The 15,584-nt window shown below is 43.1% G+C and overlaps 1 protein-coding gene across 5 annotated transcripts in view; it reads left to right on the forward strand.

Annotated features, from left to right (window-relative positions):
• The first annotated feature begins 944 nt into the window (after window positions 1–944).
• ATP11A (ATPase phospholipid transporting 11A) overlaps window positions 945–15,584 on the forward strand; it is a 224,217-nt gene continuing 209,577 nt past the window's right edge. For 3 of the 5 annotated variants that reach the window (XM_073664386.1, XM_073664389.1, XM_073664390.1), the window contains exon 1: window positions 946–1,375. In XM_073664386.1, coding sequence (XP_073520487.1) covers window positions 1,337–1,375 — 39 coding nt within the window. In that variant the 5' untranslated portion in view covers window positions 946–1,336. Of the gene's footprint in view, window positions 1,376–15,584 lie in introns of all 5 variants that reach the window. The other 2 variants (XM_073664387.1, XM_073664388.1) reach the window with 1 other exon arrangement.

A 15,584-nucleotide genomic window follows, 5' to 3' on the forward strand; every position in this document is an offset into this window, starting at 1 on the left:
AGAGCCCTGTGTGGGCTCCACAGGACGGATCTCTGCTGGGCAGTGTCAGAGCCCTGTGTGGGCTCAACAGGACGGATCTCTGCTGGGCAGTGTCAGAGCCCTGTGTGGGCTCCACAGGACGGATCTCTGCTGGGCAGTGTCAGAGCCCTGTGTGGGCTCCACAGGACGGATCTCTGCTGGGCAGTGTCAGAGCCCTGTGTGGGCTCCACAGGACGGATCTCTGCTGGGCAGTGTCAGAGCCCTGTGTGGGCTCCACAGGACGGATCTCTGCTGGGCAGTGTCAGAGCCCTGTGTGGGCTCCACAGGACGGATCTCTGCTGGGCAGTGTCAGAGCCCTGTGTGGGCTCCACAGGACGGATCTCTGCTGGGCAGTGTCAGAGCCCTGTGTGGGCTCTACAGGACGGATCTCTGCTGGGCAGTGTCAGAGCCCTGTGTGGGCTCCACAGGACGGATCTCTGCTGGGCAGTGTCAGAGCCCTGTGTGGGCTCCACAGGACGGATCTCTGCTGGGCAGTGTCAGAGCCCTGTGTGGGCTCCACAGGACGGATCTCTGCTGGGCAGTGTCAGAGCCCTGTGTAAGCTCCACAGGACGGATCTCTGCTGGGCAGTGTCAGAGCCCTGTGTGGGCTCCACAGGACGGATCTCTGCTGGGCAGTGTCAGAGCCCTGTGTGGGCTCCACAGGACGGATCTCTGCTGGGCAGTGTCAGAGCCCTGTGTGGGCTCCACAGGACGGATCTCTGCTGCTCCCCATCACTTATTGTAGGCAGCTGGATAAGTCGCCCGATGAGATATAAATAGCTCAGGATGCCAGTACTAGAACAGATTGATGAAGAGGAGGGAGGAGGGGGCGCTTAGTAAAGGCTGAGGGTGGAGTATAGTGACAAAACATGACAGGAGGGAAGGGGAAAGTGGGTGGAGTAGTCTGCAAAGAGTGAGTGCAGGGAGGGATCACGGGGAAGAGGAACAGCCAGGAGCCTGGAGAGGGAGGGCTCTTATTACATGAGATGGGAGGGTGTGAACAGAGACAAGCAGCACAGGGGACAACTGCTCATCACAGAGAAGCCACTCATCTCGTGCAGAGCCACAGGCGGGGGCATGCTGCATGCTGGCCGCCGGGGGAGCCACTACACCTGGGAGCAGCTCCGGGGCAGCAGCCGGCACACAGGGCAGAATGTAGCTGCTCCACACTTCTTACCTAACAGCCCACCCACTGTGACTGCTTCTTCCCATCCTGATCATCTGTGACTAGCGGCTAGATGGTGACCCTGGGGATGGATGTGGCCACTGACAACTAGAAGGAAGGAGGCACAGAGGTGTCAGGCGGCTGCCACTAGTCATGGACTGCAGCGTGCTGAGGAGCCTCATCACCAGATATGTAAGTCCAGGCTTCTCTGATGTCTTCTACATGATGTCCTCCTCACTTGTTGTCATCTCAGCTCCAGCAGGCTTCTATCTCTGCATTACATAAGGGTCCTTAGATTGCAAGGTGCATGTACCTGTACAGGGGGCATGAGGACAGCAGGGGGGCAATCTAAACTTTCATTCATGGCCGCAGACTTTCTGTAAGCTAGAGGTATGTGCTCCATGATGGCTGCAGGGAAATACGGGCCGGCGGGAGAAGAGCTCAATTTGCCTTAACTCTTTAGGGCATGCATCATGTTAACAGGTAGTCCTATGTAAAGCCAAGTACCTAGATGGCAGACTCCGCTCCATTACACCTTCTGATGTTTATAGGACTCTAGTTATATTCCAACCACTGGGGATGAAAGATTTATCAGCTTCATAAAGCTGCTGGGTCCATAGGGCTAAAGTAGGCTTCCACCTCCTAAACTATACATTAGAGAGATATAAAAAGGAATAGAGAGGCAGCAGATAGATATGGGATGTATAGCTAGATAGACACATGGATAGATAGATAAAGAAAGGCAGCCTTCCATCAAGCTGTGCAGAGAAGTGGACTATATTGGCCTATGAGCTTGTAAAGTTCGCTTTTCTGGACAACTTGTTTTCTCTATTTCTATATTATGCCGCACAAATTGGGGTATATGTCCAAGATGACTAATACTCGCTTAGGCCACATTCACACGCTCAGTATTTGTAAGCCAAAATCAGGAGTGGGTGATAAATACAGAAGCGGTGCCCTGTTTCTATTATACTTTTCTTGATGTGAAATATTGACCAAATACTGAATGTGTGAACGTGGCCTTATTTAGTATTGTGGTGCTGCTCCATTGTATTTTTTCTAGATAGATCGCTATGTAGCTAGATAATATATCTATACTATACTGCTTTGTGTGACCTTTTAAATCTGCATATATTACACATACAGTACAGACCAAAAGTTTGGACACACCTTCTCATTTAAAGTTTTTTCTGTATTTTCATGACTATGAAAATTGTACATTCACACTGAAGGCATCAAAACTATGGATTAACACATGTGGAATTATATACTTAACAAAAAAGTGTGAAACAACTGAAAATATGTCTTATATTCTAGGTTCTTCAAAGCAGCCACAATTTGCTTTGATGACTGCTTTGCACACTCTTGGCATTCTCTTGATGAGCTTCAAGAGGTAGTCACCGGAAATGGTTTTCACTTCACAGGTGTGCCCTGTCAGGTTTAATAAGTGGGATTTCTTGCCTTATAAATGGGGTTGGGACCATCAGTTGTGTTGTGCAGAAGTCTGGTGGATACAAAGCTGATAGTCCTACTGAATAGACTGTTAGAATTTGTATTATGGCAAGAAAAAAGCAGCTAAGTAAAGAAAAACGAGTGGCCATCATTACTTTAAGAAATGAAGGTCAGTCACTCCAAAAAATTGTGAAAACTTTGAAAGTGTCCCCAAGTGCAGTTGCAAAAACCATCAAGCGCTACAAAAAAACTGGCTCACATGAAAGGAAAGGAAGACTAAGAGTCACCTCTGCTTCTGAGGATAAGTTTATCCGAGTCACCAGCCTCAGAAATCGCAGATTAACAGCAGCTCAGATTAGAGACCAGGTCAATGCCACACAGAGTTCTAGCAGCAGACACATCTCTTCAACAACTGTTAAGAGGAGACTTTGTGCAGCAGGCCTTCATGGTAAAATAGCTGCTAGGAACCCACTGCTAATGACAGGCAACAAGCAGAAGAGACTTGTTTGGGCTAAAGAACACAAGGAATGGACATTAGACCAGTGGAAATCTGTGCTTTGGTCTGATGAGTCCAAATGTGAGATCTTTGGTTCCAACCACCGTGACTTTGTGCGACGCAGAAAAGGTGAACGGATGGACTCTACATTCCTGGTTCCCACCGTGAAGCATGGAGGAGGAGGTGTGATGGTGTGGGGGTGCTTTGCTGGTGACACTGTTGGGGATTTATTCAAAATTGAAGGCATACTGAACCAGCATGGCTACCACAGCATCTTGCAGCGGGATGCTATTCCATCCGGTTTGCGTTTAGGTGGACCATCATTTATTTTTCAACAGGACAATGACCCAAAACACACCTCCAGGCTGTGTAAGGGCTATTTGACCAAGTTGGAGAGTGATGGGCTGCTACGCCAGATGACCTGGCCTCCACAGTCACCAGACCTGAACCCAATCGAGATGGTTTGGGGTGAGCTGGACTGCAGAGTGAAGGCAAAAGGGCCAACAAGTGCTAAGCATCTCTGGGAACTCCTTCAAGATTGTTGGAAGACCATTTCTGGTGACTACCTCTTGAGGCTCATCAAGAGAATGCCAAGAGTGTGCAAAGCAGTCATCAAAGCAAAAGGTGGCTACTTTGATGAATCTAGAATATAAGACATATTTTCAGTTGTTTCACACTTTTTTGTTAAGTATATAATTCCACATGTGTTAATTCATAGTTTTGATGCCTTCAGTGTGAATGTACAATTTTCATAGTCATGAAAATACTGAAAAATCTTTAAATGACAAGGTGTGTCCAAACTTTTGGTCTGTACTGTATATACATATTATACATCAGATCTGAACAGGTGGAAACATGCACAAATATGCTCATCACCGCTGACATGAAAACATACTGAGTGCTGTCTGACAGCAGATGTCAAATATTATGTATATTATGTTACCATGATATACTTTAGTTTCTATACTTTATCCCTTATACAGAATATGTGTCTGATAATATGCCAGGGGTGTGCGGCAGGTGAAAATAAAAAACAAAATGTCTCTCACATCTGTAATAAATAACTTTTGTTTCCATCACCTTTGTTTCTGAAAATGTCAGTTTTAAGCTTCTGCCATATGACAGCCGACACTTGTTGTGTGGGAGTTACATGACAGATACAATGTAACTACGTTTATTTCTGAAGACTTTTACATCGGTAATATTGCAATGTTATGTTTGTGACTAAACATCAGACTGATTAGCTCGTTACATGCCCAAGTTATTTTTTCTGGAAGTAAAACATGAAAGTTTTGATGAATTTCAGGTAAAGCAGTGAAGCATAACATGAATCTCACATTATGCAATGAGATTTAACCAGAACCTTAGAAAACTTTCCGTTCTTTCCAAACAATGCGCCCTTGTGTCTGAAACTTGTGTGTCCACAGTGTGCAGTTATAATAAGATGTGAATGCTCACAAGATCTTCAAAGTCTCATGACTCGTATTACTGTCGGAGTCGTGCTTTGTCCATTCCTTGGAATAAGCATGATAGATATATATATATGTATGTATGTATGTATGTATGTATGTATGTATGTATGTATGTATGTATGTATTTTTGACTAGTGATATTGTTTTAGCGTCTTTTCACCTGATTTTATACTAGAAAGGTTTACCCTATCCGAGACAGGAATCTGGGTCAGAGTTGGCTGTCTTACATAGGCCTGATGCCAGTTCTGCCTATCTGCACTGACTCTTGGGTTGTTATGGTGGACTTGTATATAAAGACATGCTGGGTGTCTCATCTATTAAGTGTCCAAGTCTTATGTAGCAGCGTCTATGTTGTGTGTTATACAGTAGATGCTTCTGACCAGGGTGAATCCCACACAAAGTTGATGTGTATTAGAAAGTTGCACCCCTGACCCTGTTCCTGCATTTTTGGCACCCTTTGATTAAAGTGTAGGAGAGTTTTAATAATACGTAATTGTACTAATATTAAAAAAATAATAATTATCTCAGTACCAAACCCACTACTGGTGATGTCTGAATAATATGAGTTCAACCACTGTGAACCCAATCACTAGAAGAAAGTGACATTAAAGGGGTTGTCCACTACTTGGACAACATCTTCTTGACGTAAATGTTTGGCCCCAATAAAATAAAAAAGCCTACACTCACCTCCCGTGGTGAGTTCCAGTGGTGTCGGCACTCACGGTTCCGTGCGGTTGTTGTGACACGTGAGCCCGGCGCCCAATCAACACTGGCATCACTGTCCACTCCTATCAAATTGACCATGCTGAGGAAGTCCAGGGTGCAGCTGATCTCTGACTTCCTCTTCATGTTCGATTTGTCTGAAGGCGAGGACAGTGACGCTGATTGGGCACCAGGCTCACGTGTCACAACAGCACTATGGGAGCCCCGGGGAGAGCGAGAGCCAACACCGCAGGAACGGCGCCAGCACAGGAGGTGAGTATAAGCTTTTTTATTTTATCAGGGCCAAGTGTGGGGTATGAGAGAGATTTGTCCAAGTAGTGGACAACTTCTTTAATGCAAGCAAAGTAGCATGCTTCATTGCTGCACTCGAATTTCTTCCAGAGGCTGCATGGGCCGTCCATGCCCCCTGTGAAAAAAGTCAGGTGGAGCTGAAAGTAGATCATGTGGAACTGCCCTTTCCTAACACCACTGCACTTTGTTCTAACAGTTGGTGGAATGGCGGTCAGACCCCACTAATAATCCTAATAATCAGATATCCCAATGATATGCCATCAGTGTCTATAATGAGTCGACCTGTAATTTTATAGGCAGCAAAATTCATTTAAGAAAATCTAGAAAACTAGAGCTTACTGGTATGCTTATCAATTAGGGATTTTTTTCATTCAGTATTTTTTTGTCATCTGTTGAGGAGATATCCAAATGTGCTACTTAAGCACATGACACAACACATAAAATTTCATAGAGATCTGGAATTGTCCAGCACATTAAGGAAGTTTTCCAGATTTTATCTTTTATTCCATAGGCTTGTCCTATTTTACATAACAACTTGAACAGTACTTACTCCAGTGCTACCTTTCCCCTGCTGCCTCTGGTCTTTATTGACATGGCTGCAGTGGTGATATCACATCCAAAGCACATGGCCATGAATCAAGTAATTGACTGCTGAAGCCAAAAACTGTAGTTGTGACGCCACTACTGGAGCCATGTCAATAAAGATTGGGGCCAACGCTGCAAAAGGAGGGCGTGAGAAAGGCTCATATTGAAAAATTCATACAAGAAAAACCCCTTCAAATAGAAGTGCATTTTGTATGTGCCATTAAACATTTCAGTATTGGCTGCTAGGGTAAGGAAGTCAGGATTTTTTTAGGAATATTTGGTTCAAAGCATAAAATTAGTTATTATCACTTGATCTTTAAACCAGAATTGTCTCATAAATAGTTACCTGCGGAGAAACAGTACTAGAATTTTAGACTATTGGTTACCAAACTAAAAGAATTTTGCAACAGCTGGTTAGAGCCTACTATACTGTCTGGCAATGGTTTCTTCAGATTATTTCATCTACCAGATTTCAGGCATGACACAACTAAAAGGTTAGTTAAAAGTAGGCTTACAGTCAGAAAAGCCTAAAACAGAATATTAAAACAGGTGGTGCATTATTATTTAACCATCCTGTATTCTTAGAGGGTGCAGCGGATTTAGTATGCACTGAATTCTAGAGCAATGGTTGCACGATACAAAGAGTAGTTATTTTAGGAAACCCTGCAAAGTAATTTTAAATCAATAATACTCTAGCATTAAAAATAGCTTGATGCAGAGGTATTATTATAGGCTCAGGACATGGAGCACAGTTGTAATGAAAGCGTTAGATAAAGAGCACAAAAGCACCATGCCCTATCTATTATCTTATGTTGAATATTTGCTCCCGGTTTTTCCCAACTGACCTCAGTACGTAAAGCTTTGGCACAAGGGCGCCTACCCTTGTACGTTAAATGACCGCCTACATGAGGACTGATCGGCGGTATTTTGATAGTCTGCTTAGATCAATCACATAGAATGATGGTTAACGAGGTGGTCCACTGCAATCTATATTGTGCACCATCTTTTTAAACCACTGAAATAAGTATTTTTTCAAGTACAATCTTTTTTCATATTTGCCTGTGAGCGGCGCTAGCTCTGCTCACTCAGTGCCGATCACGTGACCCCCGGCTGCAGCCGCCGATGATATCCTGTGATGTCACGTCAACTTCCGGACTCTGGAAGTTGAGGTTGCATCACCAAGGTGTGACCCAGTCTCACGCAGACAGCGGCCACTACCCCTGATTGACTGGGCTGTGGGCGGTATTTGACCGCACGTCACAGCCCAGTATTGAGCACGCGCTGTAGAAGATTTTCCTCTTTTTCTCTGCTTTCATTGGCATATGCTTGCTGGGCTCTGCCAATGAAAGCAGAGAAGGCGAGACCAAAATCTTCTACAGCGCGCTCGATACTGGGCTGTGACGTGCGGTGAAACAAAGCCCAGTCAATCATGGGGAGTGGCCACTATCTGCATGAGACTGGGTCACGCCTTGGTGATGCAATCTCAACTTCCAGAGTCCGGAAGTTGACGTGACATCACAGGATATCATCGGCGGCTGCAAAAAAATAAAACACTGTGTGAATATACTTTTCAAACATCCAGGGCAACTATATTTCTTGTTTAATTTAAACATTTATTTCTAACTTACATGTTTCTTTAAAGACTAAAGTGGTTTCCAGATTACTTCAGAAGAACGTTTTTAAAGTATTTGCTACAACTACTTAAGAGACATTTGTGGTTTCCTGCCAAACTTCTATCGGCAGGTATGAAAGCGACCTCAGAGGGATATACAGTACAGACCAAAAGTTTGGACACACCTTCTAATTTAAAGATTTTTCAGTATTTTCATGACTTTGAAAATTGTACATTCACACTGAAGGCATCAAAACTATGAATTAACACATGTGGAATTATATACTTAACAAAAAAGTGTGAAACAACTGAAAATATGTCTTATATTCTAGGTTCTTCAAAGTAGCCACCTTTTACTTTGATGACTGCTTTGCGCACTCTTGGCATTCTCTTGATGAGCTTCGAGAGGTAGTCACCGGAAATGGTTTTCACTTCACAGGTGTGCCCTGTCAGGTTTAATAAGTGGGATTTCTTGCCTTATAAATGGGGTTGGGACCATCAGTTGTGTTGTGCAGAAGCCTGGTGAATACACAGCTGATAGTCCTACTGAATAGCCTGTAAAATTTGTATTATGGCAAGAAAAAAGCAGCTAAGTAAAGAAAAACGAGTGGCCATCATTACTTTAAGAAATGAAGGTCAGTCAGTGCGAAAAATTGGGAAAACTTTGAAAGTGTCCCCAAGTGCAGTTGCAAAAACCATCAAGCGCTACAAAGAAACTGGCTTACATGAGGACCGCCCCAGGAAAGGAATACCAAGAGTCACCTCTGCTTCTGAGGTTAAGTTTATCCGAGTCACCAGCCTCAGAAATCGCAGGTTAACAGCAGCTCAGATTAGAGACCAGGTCAATGCCACACAGAGTTCTAGCAGCAGACACATCTCTTCAACAACTGTTAAGAGGAGACTTTGTGCAGCAGGCCTTCATGGTAAAATAGCTGCTAGGAAACCACTGCTAAGGACAGGCAACAAGCAGAAGAGACTTGTTTGGGCTAAAGAACACAAGGAATGGACATTAGACCAGTGGAAATCTGTGCTTTGGTCTCATGAGTCCAAATTTGAGATCTTTGGTTCCAACCACCGTGTCTTTGTGCGATGCAGAAAAGGTGAACGGATGGACTCTACATGCCTGGTTCCCACCGTGAAGGATGGAGGAGGAGGTGTGATGGTGTGGGTGTGCTTTGCTGGTGACACTGTTGGGGATTTATTCAAAATTGAAGGAATACTGAACCAGCATGGCTACCACAGCATCTTGCAGCGGCATGCTATTCCATCCGATTTGCGTTTAGTTGGACCATCATTTATTTTTCAACAAGACAATGACCCCAAACACACCTCCAGGCTGTGTAAGGGCTATTTGACCAAGTTGGAGAGTGATGGGGTGCTACGCCAGATGGCCTGGCCTCCACAGTCACCAGACCTGAACCCATTCGAGATGGTTTGGGGTGAGCTGGACCGCAGAGTGAAGGTAAAAGGGCCAACAAGTGCTAAGCATCTCTGGGAACTCCTTCAAGATTGTTGGAAGACCATTTCCGGTGACTACCTCTTGAAGCTCATCAAGAGAATGCCAAGAGTGTGCAAAGCAGTCATCAAAGCAAAAGGTGGCTACTTTGAAGAACCTAGAATATAAGACATATTTTCAGTTGTTTCACACTTTTTTGTTAAGTATATAATTCCACATGTGTTAATTCAGAGTTTTGATGCCTTCAGTGTGAATGTACAATTTTCATAGTCATGAAAATACAAAGAAATCTTTAAATTAGAAGGTGTGTCCAAACTTTTGGTCTGTACTGTATATTTATATTTTCGCCTTGTCTTGTTGCTACTATGCCCTTCCATAGAGGGAAATGAACAATGGCCAATAAAAATCATTGTCAGTGGCATGATCTTAGCAAAAATCACAGTGCCATCCAGGAGCGGACACAGACAGAAGAGGCCCCTGTGAAAGAACAGTATATGGGCCCTTTTCAGTCCAATAGCTCATCATAATCCACAATTCCATGTGCCCTTGGGCCCCTGTGGCATTGCACAGGTAGCACCAATGGCATCTCCACCCCTGATGCCATTCTTGCAGCTGAGGCGAGAGAAACTCCTTCCAGCTTCGCCATCACTGTTCCTTGGTCATAAATTCCTAAATCATGACTTTCCAATCCACAGCTTGTTAGTGATTTCCAAATCATGTGTTAGGGAAGAGACAGACTGCCATATAACTCTTGTGAGGATCGCATCGTAAACCTCGTACTGGCCAGCACCTCTCCTGACCTGACCTTGACAGCTGCATAGAAATACATCACACTGTCATGCACAGGTCAGGAGAGGTGCCAGCCAGTCCATTCAGTGCGATGCGATCATCACACAGTTTAGACGGCAGTCTGTCTCTTCCCTTATTGGGGTTTACCAGCTCCTCATAGGAGAAACTGAATAGAAATTGGAAAACTACAGTTTCTTTTTTCTTGTTATTTTTTTACGGCTCACCAAATAATATTACCCACACATTTGTCTTCTAATTCATTAATTCTTGGCTCTACCCAATACTGGTACTTTATCAATTTCCAGTTCCTATATGCATAGAAAGTAGATAGGACGACAAGACTGCCAGACAGATTAGGTGCAGTTTTTTGGTTTCGGATGGTTGAAAATGTTTCAGTCTTTACAAATTTGAGATAAATTGAACTAGGATGCCTTCAGTGTTTCCATGTTTCTTACTTTGTATTTCTTGGTGTATTTTAACACTGAATCAAGCAAGATGTGCAGATAAATAATGTAAAAATATTGTAGATTTTGCAGTCTCGCTTTTTTAAACTCCCGATTCAGTATTGTCTGCATGGCATAAATGGATACCACTGTATAAGAAGTGATGGCTGCTTGCTCTGATATGAACTATAAGGGACTCCATAATAACCAATATATGCCAGCTTTCTTCTAAAACTCCTTCATGACTTGTCCATATCAGAGTTTATATTGTGAGGCAGCAATAAGAAGTTTAGAAAGCCTGGTATGACATGCTGTATTAGGGCTACGTTAGGGATCTCTGAGTTAATGGAGGGGAGCTCCTACTTTAAGAGATCGTCATTTTATGACCAGCGTTGAAAGCTCCCACAAAGAGAACCGATTGCTCTGGGGGACCTGTCCTGTCCCGCATTATATGGACAGAGTTACATTGTGCTGCATATGGTGAGAATGACGTGATTGCTGAAATGTGATCTTCCTGTGGTAGTGCTGCAGGGAAATAGAACGCTTACTACCGGCGTTACATGCAGATAACTGCTGATTGTTGGGGGTCCCAGTAGAGGCAGGGTTCTTTGTGTTGTGTTATCAATGGATCCTACTAACAAGTTCAAACCTGAGTCCTTTACATGTAATCTGTTCAAGGATAAGTTGACACGAGTGTACATAAAAAACAAACAAACGATCTTTCATCTGTATTGTGATCCGTGTACCATCCGTAGAGCATCCATATGGCATCCATTTTTATACATCAGCAGTTATTAAAATTGAAAAGTCCAAACACAATTTCCTATGTTAAAGAATTGCTAAGTACCTAAAAATCGGATGCTATACTGTTGATCCATATGGGATCCGATGTACTCATAGACTTGAATAGACGAGACACATCTAAGATACAGAGTAGACTTGTGCATGCTGTGATGTTTTGCACATGAACATGAATAGTGTTGAGCGAGTATGTTCTATTAACCCTTTCGCCGAGTATGCTCGGGCCGAGCTCCGAGTATTTATAGCTGCTCGGTGATAAGGTTAAATCGCTCCCATGTGCATGATTTGCAACTGTTTGACAGCTTTATTACATGTGAGGAATGTGTAAGAAATAGACATTCCTCACATGTAATAAAGCTGTCAAACAGTTGCAAATCATGCACACGGGAGCGATTTAACCTTATCACCGAGCAGCTATAAATACTCGGAGCTCGGCCCGAGCATACTCGGACAGAACATACTCGCTCGACCGTAATAATGACCACTCATGCTCGGCTGCTTGATTGCCTTTACTCAAGATGGGTATAAGTCTAATCACCCTTCACAGACAGATGGGCTAATATATAAGACAATGGAGGGACTACAGATCCACATTTTAGCCTCTGTTTACCTAGGTGAAAGACTCTGGCTCAGTAGAAGGAAATTAATACGGTAAGTGGTCATGAAAGATCCATAGATCCCTTGTTTTAACCTATTTAACCCATAAAATTCCTTTAAAATTTAGGCCCATGATGTCTGCAACACTTTTTCTGTGTTCAAGCGAACCCTAAAAACACATTTCTTTAGACTGGCGTATCGCCTAAACACACTATCTGTCCGTCCCAGTTTTCCCCCATATTAAAATCTTCTTCAACTTCAGGTTCATACCAATCATGCACTTAATAGCCTCTGTCAGGACTGTACACATACTGGCTGGCGACCAGTCCATGTATTATTATTTATCCTATTTAGTATATCAAGGCTGCATTATACAATATATGTACATTCTACCTTTTGTGTCTCCCCTATTTCCTCATAGACTGTAAGCTTGCGAGCAGGGCCCTCACTCCTTTCGATATGAGATATGCTTATTCTGTATTGTCTGTATATGTCCCCCCTAAAATTTGTAAAGTGCTGCGGAATATGTTGGCGCTATAAAAATGAAAACTATTATTATAAAAATAAAAACTATTATTATTATTATTATTATTCTGTGTATAAGCTGCTATAAAAGTTAATGCTTCTATAGTGGACAATGAAACGTCAGCACAGAGGATTTAAAATACTGCACATAGAGGGTATTTATATGAAAGTGTGAAAAAAAATCCATAGCTTTGATGTCTGGAAGCTTGTCCACTTACAGTGGCTTGCAAAAGTATTCACCACCTTTGCTTTTTTCCTATTTTATGACATTACAACCTGTGTTTAAATATTTTTGTAATCCGATTTGTGTGTGATGCATCAGCACTAAACCAAATGTCACATAGTCTGTCAGTATACACCTTTTCTGAAAGGCCACAGAGGCTGCAACACCATTAGTAAGAGGCACCACAACCAAACAACACCATGAAGACCAAGAAGATCTCAAAACAAGTGTAATGCAGCGGCTTGCTGCATTGCTAAAATGTCCAGGGGGTGTGTTCTGGCTGACCATTTAACTCCCCCTCAGGTGACTGATCACATGACTGTGACATCATCACAGGTCCTGTGTGCACAGAAGGATATATAAATCCTGGTGGTTTGAAACAGACAGAAAGAGAGAGGCCTGGTGAAGCCTGGAAGGCGGAGGCTGGATACCTGTGTTTGAGATGCCAGTAGCATTGGAAGGCGAGAGGCCTGGTCCCTGTGTGGGACTCCACTAGCCTGGAAGGCAGAGGCTGGATCCCTGGGTTTGAGATGCCAGTTGCCTTGGAAGGCACATGGCTTGGAGACTACGTCTGGGAAGCCTTAAATCCACAGCTGTGGCACAACCGAGCTGATAGAAGCAACTGAGACCCAGCAAAGGTAAATCGGCGCTATAAGTGAATATTGTTGCTGTACCTTGCTGAAGTCTGTATATGAAGCCAAGCGGGCATAGCTGCCACTGAAAAGGCTCTAGGATACATGTGTAACATTCCTTCGAGCCACTGAGATGGACTATGTTATAAACAGTTTATGAGGTGTAATAAACTGCTGGACTACATATTACGGGAAAACGTTGCATGTGTGCTTTAATTGACCCGGTGAAGCGAGTGCACTCAGCGTGATGAATAGCGCTACCTTACACAAGTCAGGGACCAAGTAGTGGAGAAGTACAATCCAGGGTTGGGTTATAAAAAAATATCCCAATCTCTACTGAGCACCATCAAATCCATTATCATCAAATGGAAAGAACATGGTACCACAACAAACCTGCCAAGAGAAGGCAGCCCACCAAAACTCTCAGCCCGGGCAAGGACCCCATTAATCAGAGAGGCAGCACAAAGACCAAAGGTAACCCTGAAGGAGCGGCAGAGTTCCCAAGTAGAGACTGGAGTATCTGTTCACACGACCACAATAAGCCATACACTCCATAGAGGTGGCCTTTATGGAAGATAGCAGGGACATGGAAAATGATCCAATTAGAAGGGAAGATGGATGGTGCAAAATTCAGAGTTATTATTGAGCAAAACCAGTTTCAGTCTGTCAGTGATTTGAGACTGGGATGAAGATTCACCTTCCAACAAGACATTGACGCAAAGCATACTGCTAAAGCAACACTCAAATGGTTAAAAAGGAAAAATGAAAATGTTTTGGAGTTGCCTAGTCAGAGCCCAGACACTAATCCAATTGAGAATCTGTGGTCTGACATGAAGATTGCTGTGATCATCAGTGGAAACCATCTAACTTGAAGGAGCTGGAACAGTTTTACCTTGAGGAATGGGCAAAAATCCCAGTGGCAAGATGTGGAAAGCTCATAGAGACTTAACCGAAGCGACTTGCAGCTGTAATTGCCACAAAAGGAGGCTCTACAAAGTACTGACTTTAGGGGAGTGAATAGTTACAGTATATACTCTGAAGTTTTCAGTTCTTTTGTCCTATGTGTTGTTTGCTTCACAATAAAAAGAAAATCAAATGTTCACAGTTGTAGGCATGTTCTTTACATGAATTGATGCAAACAATAAAAAAAAACTGTGAAATTCCAGGTTGTGAGGTAGCAAAACACGAAAAATGCTTTCACAAACCACTGTATGCCGACTGCAGTGCATGTACTGATCGCCGGTCTCCTGACTTTGTCTAATAGCCTCATATATGCCTATGAGGCTGTAAATTCTGGTTAGGAGACCCTCGATCATTCTGAGCATTGCAGTCCATATGAAAACTGTGAAATACGGCTGTCTGAACTTGGCCTTGCCCACCTGTTAGACAGGCCCACTTTGTGAGTGATTTTTGATCACACTGTCACATTATCTTGCGTTTGTATCCATAACAAATCTAAAGTTTTATTCACACAATGAAAAATCAATGATCTCCCTGAATCGTAGTGTAACCACACAGAAATGGTGCCTACTTGTATTTCATTTCTCCATTCTGACTGCTGCACTGTAGACCTGCAAGGTGAAGAATCTAGGCCATGTGTATCTCCTATTAATGTTCCTGATGAATCTATTATAGAACTCCATTGAAGATATTTTGAAATTGAAGGAAATATAATTAGAGTTAAAGTAATATAAAATCCAGCCACAGACATACAGGGAAGTAGTCACTCTGAATGAGCTGTAGTTGCCATAGCAACGGTGGCAGGTAGTATAGCGTATGGGGAAAGGAAAGGGGCCATGTTTATACCCTAGAGAACAATTAATAATTAATATGTTTCTACATTTGTACAGGAAGTCTATTTAAATATTCTATCTAGCGGACTTATTAACTTGACCTGGGAGACTGCATTTAGCTGGGTGCTGTATGTTACATCCATCTAGAACATGGTGATCCAAGTGCACTGCTCAGATCCTTCTCCCAATAATGCTCAGCTTTGTAAATTATATGAGGAAGAATAAATTGTCTGATCTAGTTTATATTCAGTTATATATAAAAGTGTACTGTCACAAGGTTGTTTGTAGATATAAGTAATCTATACAGACAAATGTAGTGAAGGTGGGTTTAAAGGGCACCTGTCATCTGATTAATGCTGTCTGAACCTTGGGCAGCATGAATCAGAGTCTGGCTGCTTTATTACATATGTGTATGGTTTGCTGTGAAATGCAGCGGTGTTTCAGAGAAAACATACTTTAAAGGGGTTGTCCACTCCTAAACTACAAGTCTGCAGTCACTCTATGTGACCGC

The sequence above is a fragment of the Phyllobates terribilis genome, unplaced genomic scaffold (assembly GCF_046119375.1).
Source record: "Phyllobates terribilis strain yellow unplaced genomic scaffold, ASM4611937v1 Scaffold_2__4_contigs__length_985480577, whole genome shotgun sequence".
Classification (NCBI taxonomy): domain Eukaryota; kingdom Metazoa; phylum Chordata; class Amphibia; order Anura; family Dendrobatidae; genus Phyllobates; species Phyllobates terribilis.